Genomic DNA, 15,543 nt, shown 5'->3' with positions numbered 1-15,543 from the left:
ACGCACTACCCCCCGATCCTCCCCATCCTCCCATCCCTCCACCTCCCTCCATCCTCCCATCCTCTCCATCCTCCCATCCTCACCCTCCTTCCCATCCTCCCATCCTCTCCATCCTCCCTCCTCCACTCCCTCCTCCCCATCCTCTCCATCCTCCCATCCTCTCCATCCTCCCTCCTCCCCATCCTCTCCATCCTCCCCTTCCTCCCCTCTCCATCCTCCCATCCTCTCCATCCTCCCATCCTCTCCATCCTCCCATCCTCTCCATCCTCCATCCTCCCATCCTCCCATCCTCCCATCCTCTCCATCCTCCCATCCTCTCCATCCTCTCCCCATCCTCCCATCCTCCCATCCTCTCCATCCTCCCATCCTCTCCATCCTCCCATACTCCCATCCTCCCATCCTCTCCATCCTCCCATCCTCCCATCCTCTCCATCCTCCCATCCTCTCCATCCTCCCATCCTCCCATCCTCTCCATCCTCCCATCCTCTCCATCCTCCCATCCTCCCATCCTCTCCATCCTCCCATCCTCTCCATCCTCCCATCCTCCCATCCTCTCCATCCTCCCATCCTCTCCATCCTCCCATCCTCTCCATCCTCCCATCCTCTCCATCCTCCCATCCTCTCCATCCTCCCATCCTCCCATCCTCCCATCCTCCCATCCTCTCCATCCTCCCATCCTCTCCATCCTCCCATCCTCTCCATCCTCCCATCCTCCCATCCTCCCATCCTCTCCATCCTCCCATCTTCTCCATCCTCCCATCCTCTCCATCCTCCCATCCTCTCCATCCTCCCAACCGCTCCGTCCTCCCATCCGTTCCATCTTCCCATCCACTCTGTCCTCCCATCCGCTCCGTCCTCCTGTCTGCTCCGTCCTCCTGTCTGCACCGTCCTCCTGTCTGCACCGTCCTCCTGTCTGCTCCGTCCTCCCATCTGCTACGTGCTTGGCTTGGGTTGGTTTGGTTTTTGGAGACAGAGTTTTCTCTCTGTAGACCAAGCTGGCCTCAGACTGAGAGATCCGCCTGCCTCTGCCTCCTGAGTGCTGGGTTAATAGTGTGCACCAGGTGCCTGGCCGGCTAGTTTTCTATAGGTGCATAAATTTAAGTAAATGTGACCTCTCTCAAATAGTAACTGGAATGCACATTTTCTTCCTAAGATCCAGACATTCGTACAACTTGAGGAAGAACTGAAAGAGGAAGATGAGTCGAGGTAAGTGGTGAGCTCTGCACTGCATGCTGGGAGGTGAGGCTGCAGCTGCAGCAGCTGGCTTCCGCACCAGCTAGTCTGAAGACTTCTCCTATGTCTTTTCCAGATGTATGTGTAATTTTATGTGTGTGCATGTGTGCTTGTGTATACATATACGCACACGCCCATGCAGTGTGAGAGGAAGCCTGCAGAGGGCATCAGACCGCCCGGAACTGCAGTCACAGGCAGCTGTGAGCTTCCCAGTGTGGGTGCTGGTCCTCTCGAGGAGAGCAAGGGCCCCGCTGCAGAGCCAGCTCTCCAGCACCTCCTGTATATCATCAGTGTGTCCAAATCGGCTTCCTAACTGAGGATGACTTTGAGTGGGTCCTCCTGCCTTCACACCCCCTCAAACAGGCGTCACTGCCCCGTGTGCTGACGAGTCATCAGCAGGGAAAAGCATCTTAAGGACTTTTCCTAAGCAAATGAAGTGCAGAAGATGCGAATGAATGTATAACCAAAATTTCCCTTTGAATTTATAGAAACAGCAACAAAATAAACAGAGTGAAAGTCCCAGCTGCTGATGGGAACGGGCCTTCAGGTGCGGCTGTTTCCCCGGGAGATCTCGCCATGTACCTCTCCGCTTGCAAATTCCTGGACACGGCGCTTTCCTTCCCACCCGACAAGATGCCGCTGTTTCAGATGTAAGTCAGATGGGACCGCACAGCCTTTGGAGTCTGCGGCTCTCGCCGCTGTTGACGTGTCACTTTCCTTTTATGTGCACTGAGTGTCTGGAGCAACCAGCTGTGGCTTCATGGCGTGGCTCACTGTCACATTTGTGAATTGTCTCCGTGGGCCTCAGTGTTTGTACTGTCTGCCGTGGTGGCCCTTGCTCCTGAGTGCCTGTGAACTGGGTCACTGTGGTCCTCACCGCGCCCCTCTAGCTGGAGTTGCCCGCTGCGCTTAGATGTGAAGGCTGTATCCACTCCAGGTCACTTGGCCTGTTTGGCACAAGTTTCCCACAGGCATGCACAGCTGTTCCTGCATTGAGTTTCATGCCTGGCCCCAACAGAGAGAGCAGCCGTGGGTGAAACAGGTGTGCGTTCTCTCGAGCCGCTATTGTCATGTGGAAGAAGCCATGCTGAAAAGGCCACACGCTGTATCATCCAGTTTGTAGCTACTCTAGAAAACACAGCCCCATAGGAAGGGGAACAGAGAGCAGTGGCTGCTGGGACAGAGAGGGGCTTGAGGACACAGCTCTAGGGCAGTGAGGCTACACTGCCCCCTGCTGGTGGAGGGGAGCCTAGTGGAAAGGTGGATTTGGGGGTAGTGGTGTCTGTAGAGGGCTCTGCATGACCATATTGGATCTGAGGAAGCCAGTTCTGTTCAGTTTAGCTGCAAACATAAAAAAAAAAGCGGCCATTACGAATGTTCGCCAAAAGCTGGAGACAGCCCGCATCCGTCAGCAACAGATGGGCAGACAACATGCGGTTTATCCGTGTAATAAGACATCCGTCAGCGGCACCACGGCCGACTCCTGAGAATACACTGTCCTCTGAGAGGCCTGCACGTCCCGAATGAGAAATGTACAGGCAGCAAGGAAGTTAGAGGGACCCTAGGGACTGAGCAGTAACAGCGAGGGAAGCAGGACATTGAGGGTTAATAAAACTTGGAAACTGATGGAGTTATAGATATCCATGCATCTATGGGAAGATTAAGCACTGAGTGTAAGTTACATTGGCCAAACTGCGGCGACAGTTTCCCTGAGCTCTGCTTGAGCGTGCTGACCTTGTTTTTTCTCCGCAGTTACAGATGGGCCTTTGTCCCAGAAGTGGACACTGAGAACCCTGCCTTCCTGTCCGAGCTGGAGGAGAATCAGCAAGAATGCAGGCCCCACACCGTCAAGGTTCTAGAACTTCTGAGACTAAAGTATGGGGTAAGTGCCTGCCTTTTAAAAATAACATGGATGGCCGGAGATGCAGCTCAGGCGTCGAGTGCTGGCCTGGCATGCACAGTGCCCTGGGCTGGATCCACTGCTCTATGGAAACTGAGCCAAGTGGTGCACACCAGTAAGTCCAGCACTTGGGAAGTAGAGGCAGAAGGATCAGGGGTTGAGGGTCATCGGGCACATAGTGAGTTCAAGGCCAGCCTGGGCTAAATAAGACCCTGTCTCAAAAAAAATAGTAATAATAAATAAAATTATTATTATTATTATTAAGATTAATGGCAAAGGAGACTAGACTATGTAGTAACAAAGTCCTTAAGTTGCTTGATTTTTTTTAAGGGTTTCAAAATATCTTCTCTTAGTGTTAAGACTTGGGATGGTTATAAGTTCCATCCTCATTTTCTTGTGTCAGTGACACCTCATCCAGTTGCTGGGAAGTAAGGCTTCCCAAGTACCGTGATGTGGAAGCTGACTTTCTCCCGGCATTGCTCTATGGTTCTGGGTCTAAGGAGAGGAGAAGCCTGCTAGGAGGAGAGGAAGAGCCTGGAGCTGGGCTGGGCTAAGGATAAAGCCTGACAGACAGGATCACGGTGCTGGCCATGGGCTCACAGCCCTGCTGCAGGTATGCACTGTACAGGTGTGTGCTGTGCAGTGCAGGTGTGTGCTGTGCAGTACAGGTGTGTGCTGTGCAGAACAGGTATGTGCTGTGCAGTACAGGTGTGTGCTATGCAGTACAGGTGTGCACTATGCAGTGCAGGTGTGTACTGTGCAGTACAAGTGTGTGCTGTGCAGGTGTGTGTTGTGCAGTGTAGGTGTGCGCTGTACAGGTGTGTGCTGTGCAGTGCAGGTGTGTGCTGTGCAGTACAGGTGTGCGCTGTACAGGTGTGCGCTGTGCAGTGCAAGTGTGTGCTGTGCAGTACAGGTGTGTGCTGTGCAGTACAGGTGCATACTGTGCAGGTTTGTGCTGTGCAGATGTTTGCTGTGCAGGTGTGCACTGTGCAGTACAGGTGTGCGCTGTGCAGTACAGGTGTGTGCTGTGCAGCTGTGCACTGTGCAGTACAGGTGTGTACTGTACAGTACAGGTACATGCTGTGCAGGTATGTGCTGTGCAGATGTGTGCTGTGCATGTATGCGCTGTGCAGTACAGGTGTGCGCTGTGCAGTACAGGTGTGCACTGTGCAGTATAGGTGTGTGCTGTACAGTACAGGTACATGCTGTGCATGTATGCGCTGTGCAGTACAGGTGTGTGCTGTGCAGATGAGCTGTACAGTGCAGGTGTGTGCTATGCAGGTGTATGCTGTGTAGGTATGTGCTATGCAGGTGTATGCTGTGTAGGTATGTGCTATGCAGGTGTATGCTGTGTAGGTATGTGCTGTGCAGGTGTGTGCTGTGTAGGTGTGTGCTATGCAGGTGTGTGCTGTGTAGGTATGTGCTGTGCAGGTGTGTGCTGTGTAGGTGTGTGCTATGCAGGTGTATGCTGTGTAGGTATGTGCTGTGCAGGTGTGTGCTGTGTAGGTGTGTGCTATGCAGGTGTATGCTGTGTAGGTATGTGCTGTGCAGGTGTGTGCTGTGCAGGTGTGTGCTGTGCAGTACTGGTGTATGCTGTGCAGGTGTGTGCTGTGCAGTGCAGGTGTGTGCTGCACAGGTATGTGCTGTGCAGGTGTGTGCTGTGCAGTACAGGTGTGTGCTGTATAGATGTGTGCTGTGCATGTGTGCACTGTACAGCTGTGTGCTTTAGGCATCTTAGTGCCAGCCAGGTCACTAGGGTGGCTTTGGGTCTTTTTGCAGGAAACTGGCACTTCTGATGAGATTACCAGGAAGAAAGAGTTTCCTCTTCTGCGCCAACATTCCATTTCCTGCATCCGGCAGCTGATGCCATTCTTCCAGACCTTAAACTGTGCTTTCAAAACCCAGAGCCACCTGCCTGCGGGTGTGCCGGAGTTCCCGGTCACAGACAGCCCCCGGGTCCTGCGTCACCTGGAGGAGTGCGTGGAGTGTGACTTCCTAGAGCATCCGGAGTTTTAGTGCCCTGGGAGGGCTTCTTCACCCAGCTCCCCACGGCTGCTGAGGACAGCGTGTTATGTAAAGAGGGGGGGAGCTGGGAACGGGAGCCCACTCTGCCTCAGCCCTCAGAGACCATTCAGGTGTTTTCTGTTCAGCAGCCAAACATGCCTCTCTTAAATGCCTTGTAATATAGTTCAGTCCCAGTTTGTGTTTCTTCCTCAGTTTATGTAATGGAAATAAATTAATATATCATTGAACCACGCACGACTGCCTGCCATGTGTAAAGAGTAAGGCCTTATCTTTACTGAAATAAATGCGTAGGTCTGTCCTCTGCTATTTCTCTAAAACTTTAAGCAAGCTGTTTATTGGGCTGGCAGGATGCCAGGCTGGCAGAGATAATCAAATAAAATGTATTTTTAAAGTTAATAAAAAGGGGGTACTAACAAGATGATTTTATGGGTCCAGGAGCCTGCCTCCAATGATCTGAGGTGAGCCCTACCACCCACATGCTGGAAGGGAAGACCCCACTCTGAAAATTGTCCTTGATTTCTGGACAGTGCAACTCAGTGTATACATAACTTAAAGGAGTTAAGAAGTTTGTTTGTTTGTTTAAGTAAGGTTGTCAAAATTGTTAGTTTTAACATTTCACACAAATGGCCTTTAAGGTACTTGCTTTGGTACTATAGTTTGATTTTTTTTTTTTTTTTTTTTTTTTTTAGTTTGAAACTTAAAAAAAAAAAGTAATAGCCCAGTGTGGGGATACAGCTGTGTCAGTGTTAGTAGAGTACTTGCTGGGTAGCCACAGAGCATGGGACTCCTGTAACTGCAGCCCTCCGGAAGTGGAGGCACATGCACCCTCAGTGGAAGGGCTAGCCAGCCTGAGCACCTCAGTGCATCTCTGGGGTGCCCACTAAAATCACACTTGTATAAGGAGCGTGTGGTTTCAGACACTGGCAGTTGGAACCCTAGGTGGTGGTCTGGCGGCTCCCTTTGCTCCGTCAGATCTCCTGCCGCTCTGCTGCCGCTGCTGTGTATTAAAATAATCCTTTTGGCTTGGCGGCATCGGGTCTCCCGCGCCCAAGCCTCACTGTCTTCTGCCAGCTGCCTTACTTATGTCCTGGCGTGGAGCCACATCTAACTCTGCCAGTGAGAGCCATATGCCTGCCTGCTGACACTTTTTAGGCAAGAGCAGAGTGTCCCCTCCAGGCTTCGTGAGGCACGCTGTTCTCCTAGACATCAGAGCCTCGGCCTCCTGTACACTGAGATCTGTGAGTTTTACCAGCACTGTGTGTAGGTTAAAGGTCAGCGTGTCATGTAGGTTCATGGGCTTGAACTCCGGCCACCAGGCTTGGCAGCAGGCACCCTTACCCATGGAGCCATCCTGCCCGTGCTCCCTTATATCTTCCTCCTCCTCCTCAGTAAAAAAGTAATTTATGTCCTTGGTCTCAACATAGCACTGTGGCTCCCAGGACCTCTAGTCTGCCTAAATAAGAGCTGAAAATTATATCTCTAAAATGCATCTAAGCCCGACATGGTGGCACATGCTTTTAATCCCAGCACTCGGGAGGTAGAGACAGGCGGATCTCTGAGTTCAAGACCAGCCGATAAACTGAGTCCAAGACAACCAGAGTTGTTGTTACACAAATAAACCTTGTCTTGGGGGAGGGGGGATTTTTTTTTTCAGTCACTAAAGACTGTAAGTATAAAACTGTAAGGTACATGACTCACACTTGCTTATCCTTGGAGGTACATAGGATTTAAAGTATGAGAAAATAGCCCCACCTTGCTTAATAACCAGTGTCACATCACAGTCAAAACTTGTAGCAAAAATCAGGTGTTGGGGCTCATGCCAGAGGATCACTGGCAGCCTGAGCCACATAGTGAGTTACTGTGAGACTTAGTCTCGCAGGAAACAGGGTGGGGTGATGTCTAACCTTAAACCCCAGCATTTGTGAGGCTGAGGCAGAAGAATTAACTGTTTTAAGAAAAAACTGGGCCGAGCACTTGGGAGGCAGAGGCAGGTGGATCGCTGTGAGTTCGAGGCCAGCCTGGTCTACAAAGTGAGTCCAGGACAGCCAAGGCTACACAGAGAGACCCTGTCTCGAAAAACCAAAAAAAAGAAAAAACTGGGCCGGTCGTGGTGGCGCACGCCTTTAGTCCCCACACTGAGGAGGCAGAGGCAGGTGGATCTCAGAGAGTTCGAGGCCAGCCTGGTCTACAAAGTGAGTCCAGGACCACTAGGGCCTCACAGAGCAACCCTGTCTGGAAAAACCAAAAAGGAAAAAGAAAAAAAAAAACAAAAAACAAAAAACAGGGAGAGGCAGAAGAGACACCTCGGCTCTTGTACGTAGGTTCAATTCCCAGCACACTCAATGGTGACTTACAAATGGTTGTTTGCTGTTCCAGAGGATCTGGCACCACTCTCACGTCTCCTTGGGCACAGATACACATGTGATGCACAGATACACATGAGGGCGCACTACAGAAAGAAACCCCTGGGCCGGGGCCAGCGAGACGGCTCCGCTGGGAAAGCTGCTTGCTGCCCAGCATGATGACTTGAAGTTACTCCTAGCATCCAGATCGTGGAAGGAGGGAGCCGGCTCCCAAAAGCTGTCCTCCGACCTCATGTGTATGCAGTGGTGGGACTGCCCACACACGTGTGCGTGTACATACATATACACACGTACACACACAATGAATAAATATAAGAAATGTGCCAGGTATGGTGGCACACCTGTTCTCGGCACTCAGGAGGCAGAGGCAGGCAGATCACTGTGAGTTCAAGGCCAGCCTGGTCTACAAAGTGAGTCCTGGACAGCCAAGGTTCACAGAGAAACCCTGTCTCAGAAAAAAAAAAGAAAAGAAAAGAAAATCAATACTTTCTTTAAATCATTGCATCAGTTTCTATTAGACCACGAATGTCAACTCTGATGTTAAATTTAGCACTGCGCTGACCTGAGCTGTGGAAATGCCTCCATAATTTCCAACTGCAGGGCATTTTCTCAATTAGTGATTGATGGGGAGGGCCCAGCCAACTGTGGGTGGTGCCATCCCCAGGCAGGTGTCTTCAGTTCTATAAGAAAGCAGGTTGAGGGCTGGAGAGATGGCTCAGCGGTTAAAAGCACTGCCTGCTCTTCCAGAGGTCCTGAGTTCAATTCCCAGCAACCACAGGGTGGCTCACAAACAGCTATCATGAGATCTGGTGCTCTCTTCCAATGTGCGGGTGTTGCGGGTGTACATGCAAGGAGAACACTGTATATGTAATAAATAAATCTTAAAAAGGAAAAATAAAGAAAGCAGGTTGAGCAAGCCATGGGGAGCAAACCAGTAGGCAGCACCCTCCACGGCCTCTGCATCAGCTCCTGCCTCCAGGTTCCTGCCCTGATTGAGTTCCTGCCCTGACTTCTTTGGTAATGAACAGTGATTTGGAAGTATAAGCAGAATAAACTCTTTTTCCCAACTTGCTTTCTGGACCTGGTTTTATCACAGCAATAGAAAGCCTGACATAAGCAGCTTTTCCCTAGCTGCACATGGTGGCGCACACCTGTAATCCCAGTACTTGGGAGGCAGAGGCCAGGTATGGTGGCACACCTGTTCTCGGCACTCAGGAGGCAGAGGCAGGCAGATCACTGTGAGTTCGAGGCCAGCCTGGTCTACAAAGTGAGTCCAGGACAGCCAAGGCTACACAGAGAAACCATGTCTTGGGAAAAGAAAAAGAAAAAAAAACCCGCTTTTCCCTTCTTGACATCATTTGTAGGGGGCGCGTTAAAGAGACTGCCGACATGACCTCTCTATTAGGCTGGGTTTTTATTGTGGGTAAGAGAAAGAAGATATCCAGAGGCATCTGGAAGAGTCTAAAAGCAGAGACGGAGGGAGGGAGAGGAGGGAAGGAAAGCAGAGAGCAGAGTAGAGGGTAGTTCAGGGAAGGCGAAGCTCAGGTCTGTATGAAGGAAGAGGGACTTTTTGGGGATGGATGTCCCATTTCATACATTCCTGAGGAATGCTGGCTTTTCTCTAACTGCCAGAAGCCCAGAAGTCTAGCTTGACCTCTAGCTATGGTCAAGTATGGAGGACCTGGGACCTAACAAGAATCCGTAACGACTGACTTCCACAAACACCAAATGTGACTTCATCTGTATGTGTCACCAGGCTCCCACTGGGTAGGCTTATCCCAGGGACCTGAAAAGAAAGCATCTCAGAGGCGATGTGAGCGTACGTCTTCCCTGGTGCAAAGGCGCAGATGGTGGCAATGTGGACTCAGGTCGTCTGCGGTTGGCATGTCCTAGCCTGGCAGACGCCCCACCTCTTACCAGCGGGAATCACAGGCATCTGCAATTCTGTCGTGTGTATGCAGTGCGGGGCTCAGACCCAAGGCTAAGCAAGCACTCTGCCAACTGAGCTACACCTCCCGTCTACCGATGCCTCCCTTTGAGATTTTTTTTTCTTCCCACTGAGTGAGTTTCTGTACCCACCTTGAAGTCAACTGCTCTGGCTCCATCCCTCCCAGAAAGAGTGATGGAACCGACCTGAGGAGTCACTGCACTAGGCAGAGGTGCACTAGGGAGAGGTGGTGCTTGCCAAGGGTGACAGGCACAAATGACAACAGTCTTGGTGTTCTTCTAAAGCCCGGAGCTTAGGAGACAGAGAACTTGAGGGGTGTTGGTGTGAGTGAAGGCTGCGCATGCTGACATGAAGTGCTTCCTCCTACCGGGACCGGGCAGGGTGCCCAGCACCTCACACACATGGTTTTACTGTCTTGTTAACACTTCCAAGATGGACGTGAGGCTCAGAAGCAGGCCCAGGGATCAAAACCAAAGTCCCCCAGACTCTAGAGCAGTGTCAGCCCCAGCTTTGAGAAAGCAGACCAGGAAGGAAGCCCCTGCTGCAGCGAGAGCTTGTAAATTCTGGTTTCTTGGGCTGCCCCACCCAGCTGTGACTTCCTGGAAACCAGCCTGTCCTGGGGCCACAGCACTGAGGAGGCCTTCCAGAGGCACAGAGAAAAAGGAAGGAAAATAGGAAGAAGCCATTAAACATGGGACCCAGTTGGCCATAGCCAGAGCTACACAGGAAAACCCTATCTCCAAAAATAAAAGATAATAAACCTTCTCCTCGGGGCTGGAGAGATGGCTCAGAAGTTAAGAACACTGACTGCTCTTCCAGAGGTCCTGAGTTCAATTCCCAGCAACCACATGGTGGCTCACAACCATCTATAATGAGATCTGATGCCCTCTTCTGGCCTCTAGGTGTACATGCAGGCATACATGCAGGCAGAGCACTGTATATGTAATAAATAAATGTTTGTTTGTTTTTAAGTAAAAAGCTAAACCTCATCCTCTACCACACCTAGGTGCAAGCGTGCCCTCTCCTTCCTTTTTTACATTCACACTGTCCTTTCCTGGGGTCAGAATGTTTGTGACCCTGAGTTTCAGCCTGTTGACATGTGGCTGAAGCTGAGGTACATACTTCAGGGAGCCACAGGAACACTTTCATTTGCAAAAGGAAACTCTTGTTAAGAAAACAAAAGTTAGCAAGCAAAGATGCTTTTTCTTAAAATGTAAGCTTCATTTAATCTTTACAGATGGGTTGGAAAGTATGCTCTTTAAACAATGTAACTTAGCTGGGTGTTTACGCCTTTAATCCCAGCACTCAGAGAGGCAGAGGCAGATGGATCACTGTAAGTTCCAGGCCAGCCTGATCTACAAATCGGGTCCAGGACAGCCAAGGCTACACAGAGAAACCCTGTCTTGAAAAACCAAAAAAAAAAAAAAGAAAGAAAGAAAGAAAGAAGAAAAATAAATAAATAAAGGAGTGTCTGTGTGTGTCGTCTGGAGGACTGCCTCCAACATCCTGGAGGTGCCGTCAGGAGTGCTGAGACTGACGCACCTCAGATGCCCTGGCCCAGTGCTGGGAGACACAGTTTCTATGGAGCGTCCACCCTGAGACACTCCAGGCCCCCAGGATCTTCTCTGCTCCTATAGCCTCAGAGGCTCCCAACACCTCCACCTTAAACAGGAAACCACGGAGAATTCCTAGGCTCTGTCCCCTCTGAAAGTAAGTCTGTTTATGACACCTTCTGCATAGGACACTTAGGGAAGGCTGGGATCCGCATGGATATTTGCCGCAGGCCCTCTCCGTCAGGTATAGGTCCTTGGGAAAGGGAGTTCAGGGCAAAGATAGGCGAAGCGACAGAGAGAAACCCAGGGCAGTGTTTGAATCTGAGTGTGTTTTTCAGGCAAGCAAGCTAGGTTTTTATACATGGCTTTTGGAACAGGGAGTGTTTTTGTGGTTACATTTTTTTCTTTTTTTCTTTTCTTTCTTTCTTTTTTTTGTTTTGTTTTGTTTTTTGTTTTTTGTTTTTTTTTTTTTTTTCGAGACAAGGTCTCTCTGTGTAGCCCTGGCTGTCCTGGACTCGCTCTGTAGACCAGGCTGGCCTCGAACTCACAGTGATCCGCCTGCCTCTGCCTCCTGAGTGCTGGGATTAAAGGCGTGCGCCACCACGCCCGGCATGGTTACATTTTTTTCATACAGTTCAAAATACAGGATGCAGAGTAATAATGTTGTCATCAATCTTGAATCACTATTCTTAAGTCATTAGTTTGGTATCATATGCATGTGCCCTCTTTATCAAAGGTCAGTGTTCTCATTATGCCAAACACCTGTGAGTCAAGACAGTTTTTTTAGCTCTTCTCGTCACTACCTGGAGCTTTCTTAAACACTTTATCTGTAAGTCATACTGTAAACTATGATTAATCCTTAGCCATGTTTTTATTAACAAGTGGAATGGAGCTTTGTGGTAAAATCACCTGAATGACCCTTGGCTGTAGTCCCAAGTTAGGGTGTCTCCTGGCAACACAGTTACCTTTAAAAGTTCTGATGTGAAAGTAAAGGCAGAATGTGCCAAAACAAATGTGTAAGAAAAAGGCTGCACTGGCAGGAACACCAGACCCATTCCAAGAGGCTCTCCCTGGGTGGGGGTCGTCGCCTTGGGTTGTGCAGTATCGTTTGTCACACAGACTCCACTGGAGGGGGAGGGGGTCGTGACAGCTGTTGCTGGATTCCCTGGGCTCAGTCTGTGGTGGTCACCTCTGTCTGTTCTCTTGGTTGGAGAGACAGATCTAAAATGGGAAAGGGAGTGAACAATACCTCAGATACTGCTGAGGTGCAGAGACACTTCCGGGAGGGGCTGGCAGACCAGGGCAGATAAACTGAGCGCTGGCCTTCTCCCTGCAAGACCCACCTCCCTGACTCCAAACCAGTGCCTCCTTGTTAGGGACCAAGTCCTCTTGGCTTGGCCAGAGAAAGCTAAAACCTCGACCTGTTCTCTCAGCCCTCTGGGAGGAAATTGACATCCGCCCCCCCTCCGTGTGTGCTGTGGTAGGTGTTGGAAGGACCCTGCTGTCTGGGGCTGCAGTCCTCCCAGTCCGGATAGCCATTCTGAGCTAGATGGAGGCCTCCTTCTCCCCAGCAGGGCCTCCGGCTCTCTGCCTGACCCCATCTGGAGAGTCTTTAGACATAGATGTCCCTCACCACACTTGATATATGGCCCTTGACACAGCTCGCTGCTAGCCCTCCCCTCCTGTGCCTATAGCATAATTAGGGACTGTGTTCCCAGTCATATGATAGGAGTGTGCTGCCAAATGTAAAGCAAGCATCCTTAAAGTGCCTGGTTTTAACCAATTATGAGTGTCTATCCTGGAAGCCCCCCCTCCCGCCCCCCAGGCACTCCCCAAGGGCTGTACAGCCTTTGTTCTCCCTGAGTGAAGTTGAACCAGCTCCTGAAGTGGTTCCCTGGTGTTTGATCTCTGCTGTGCTATGGCCTGCCAGGCCCTGCGTCTGGCCTCATCCTCTGTTCCTCTTGCCTCCATCGGTGCCCCAGGGAAGAGGAGAGCCACAGGTAGGCCATGGCTGCACCTGGAGAGTGGGGAAATAGTGCCCTCTGCCCTGCTGGGGGGCATGAAGTCTGTCCCCTTCTGTCTTAGTCCTCGTCCTTCCTCTGCTCCCGGGGACAGGCCCCCTCTTCCATCCACACCCTCGGAGTTGCTCAGGCTATGGGGGCTCCAGGAGAAATTCCTTGGGGCAAAGGCAGCCTCCATTAACCCCTTACAGGAGTCACCTCTGCTGGGCCCAAGGCCTGAAGGTTCCCAACTCTCCATCTTTCATGGGTGTAGTGGATGTAAACTTGTTTTTGTTTTGATCCCAAGTGTGGGATGGGGAACAGACTTGTGAGAGAACAGGTGATGTTTCTTTTTATTTTTTAATATTTATTTATTTATTATGTATACAGTGCTCTGCCTCCATGTACACCTGCAGGCCAGAAGAGGGCACCAGATCTCATTACAGATGGTTGTGAGCCACCATGTGGTTGCTGGGAATTGAACTCATGACCTCTGGAAGAGCAGTCAGTGCCCTTAACCTCTGAGCCATCTCTCCAGCCGAGAACAGGTGATGTTTATCCACTTAGAATTCAAACCACTAAAAAAAAAAAAAAAAAAAAATCGAACCACTTCGTGGGCGGGGAGGGGCTTGGTTTTTGCCAGCTGAAACACATTCTAATACAGACTATATATTTTCCCCAAAGAGGAGGCAGGGGCTTTTTTGGGTCTTAATATCACTCCACTTCTAGATGCTTCTAGAGAGAACTGCTCCAGAGAGCACTTCAGGGCTCCAGGTTCCGGCTGCTGTTTCAGGTCCTGGCTGCTGTTCCAGGTTCCAGCAGCAACTCTGGTAGAATTGCTGGTCTGCTGAAATCCTGTTGACTACGCCAGGGAATCGCTCCCAGGAACTGAATTCAACAAGGTCTACTTCTCCTGTTCCCACTAACCTCCTTTCTCTCCTATCTAGGGTAGGTGGGTTGGACAGGAGGTACATGCATTAAAAACCCCAAATAAAGTAGGTTTGGAAAAGGCGAAGCCTACACATGGGTTATGTCCTCCTTTCAGACAGTTGATCTGTATAATTGGGAAACTCAGAGCCGCCGTTCTCTGAAGACACTCAGGCTCTCATTGTAAGACTGAGACCCCCAGAGAGATCTCTAGTCTATGCCTGGAGTCCCCAAAGAGAAACGGAGTCCGACGCCGATGCAATACACACAGGAATGTTATTAAGTGGATGTGCATCAAGGTCTGATAGCTCTTTTAAGCTGCCGACCCCTAAAAGCAGGCGCAAGTGCTTGTTATATCTTTTTGCAAAAGCAGAATTTAGCAGGCCAGCTGGGAGGGGTAAGTATATTCCAGGGGTAGGGGTAGTGGAATATTTTTAGATACAGGTGGATCCTCAGCATAGGTTGGCTGGCCTTGAGTCAAGCTGGACCCTCAGCACAGACTGACTGGCCTTGAGTCAAGCTGGACCCTCATTATTTTTATACAGCTGGACCCTCAGCACAGGCTGGCTGACCTTGAGTCAAGCTGGACCCTACAAGGGGCCAAACAGCTACAGAACACACATAGTGATTTGATATTGATACCTTGGTTCAATATCAATATTGCTTCCTGGCCCCTCCATCGTTAGCCTTCCTGAGGCTGTCCTCTACAGCCACCAGCTGACCAAGAATGACGGTCAACAGCTCCTGGCCGCCCTCCTCACCTCTGAGGAGCTGGACAGAATCTGGCTTGAGAGTAGGGAAGGCACCCTTGGCCTAGGTAGGGGAGTCCCTGAGGGCAGTGCAGCCCGAATAGAGCAGATTGTCCCTTCTATCTGACCTGCCGGGGACCCCAACACCAACCAAGGTAAGGAGGCCCTGGATAGTTTTCTCCAGTCCCTTTTGGGAGGATTGAAGACAGCCGCTAGGAACTCTCCAATCTGTCTGAGGTGAGTGAGAGCACAGGAGTCCCAAGAACTGTCCCTGATCCCAGAGCACCTCTGCAAGACTTACAGTTCTTTATCCCAATAGACCCAGACATTCCAGAAAAACAGCAGGCAGCCAGCCAAACAGCAGGCAACCCCAGATATCAGGGAAAAAAGCATCAGAAGTTGGAAGGGTTTGAAAGTATGAATAAGTCCCAGTATTGAAGATTTCTCAAAACTGATAGGCTATCTCCGCCAATTCAAGCCAAATCCAGGGGATGGGGGTGGGGGGTGGGGGTGGGGTGGGGTGGAGGTTGGGGGGAGGAGGGTTGGCACATGCCTTTAATCCCAACATGTGGGAGGTAGAAGCAGGCTGATCTCTGTAAGTTTGAGGCTAGCCTGGACTACAGATTTCCAGGACAGCCAAGGCTACACAGAGAAAACCTGTCTCGAAAAATCAAAAAATAAAATAAAGTATAAAGGCAGGTTTGTTGGAGTCAGCTCTCGGGTGGTTTCACTAGTCCCAAGGAATGAGACCAGGGAAGTCTCCATGCTGAGGGAGGCAGAGAGGAGGGGGAAGGGAAGAGAAAGAACGGGCCACACCACACACAAAGGGGTGGGGGGGGTGGGGG

At 50.7% G+C, this 15,543-nt stretch overlaps 1 protein-coding gene across 3 annotated transcripts in view; it reads left to right on the top strand.

Annotated features, from left to right (window-relative positions):
* DOP1B (DOP1 leucine zipper like protein B) overlaps nucleotides 1-5,385 on the top strand; it is a 96,917-nt gene extending 91,532 nt beyond the window's left edge. For all 3 annotated transcript variants that reach the window (XM_084801825.1, XM_084801823.1, XM_084801824.1), the window contains exons 34-37: nucleotides 1,154-1,206; nucleotides 1,722-1,883; nucleotides 2,986-3,115; nucleotides 4,913-5,385. In XM_084801825.1, coding sequence (XP_084657951.1) covers nucleotides 1,154-1,206; nucleotides 1,722-1,883; nucleotides 2,986-3,115; nucleotides 4,913-5,149 — 582 coding nt within the window. In that variant the 3' untranslated portion in view covers nucleotides 5,150-5,385. The remainder of the gene's footprint in view (nucleotides 1-1,153; nucleotides 1,207-1,721; nucleotides 1,884-2,985; nucleotides 3,116-4,912) is intronic.
* The last annotated feature ends 10,158 nt before the right edge of the window (nucleotides 5,386-15,543 follow it).

The sequence above is a fragment of the Acomys minous genome (assembly GCF_964271855.1).
Source record: "Acomys minous genome assembly, chromosome: 11".
Taxonomy (NCBI): Eukaryota; Metazoa; Chordata; class Mammalia; order Rodentia; family Muridae; genus Acomys; species Acomys minous.
The sequence above is the reverse complement of the archived record's forward strand: the minus strand, read 5'-3'. Positions and strand labels throughout refer to the sequence as shown.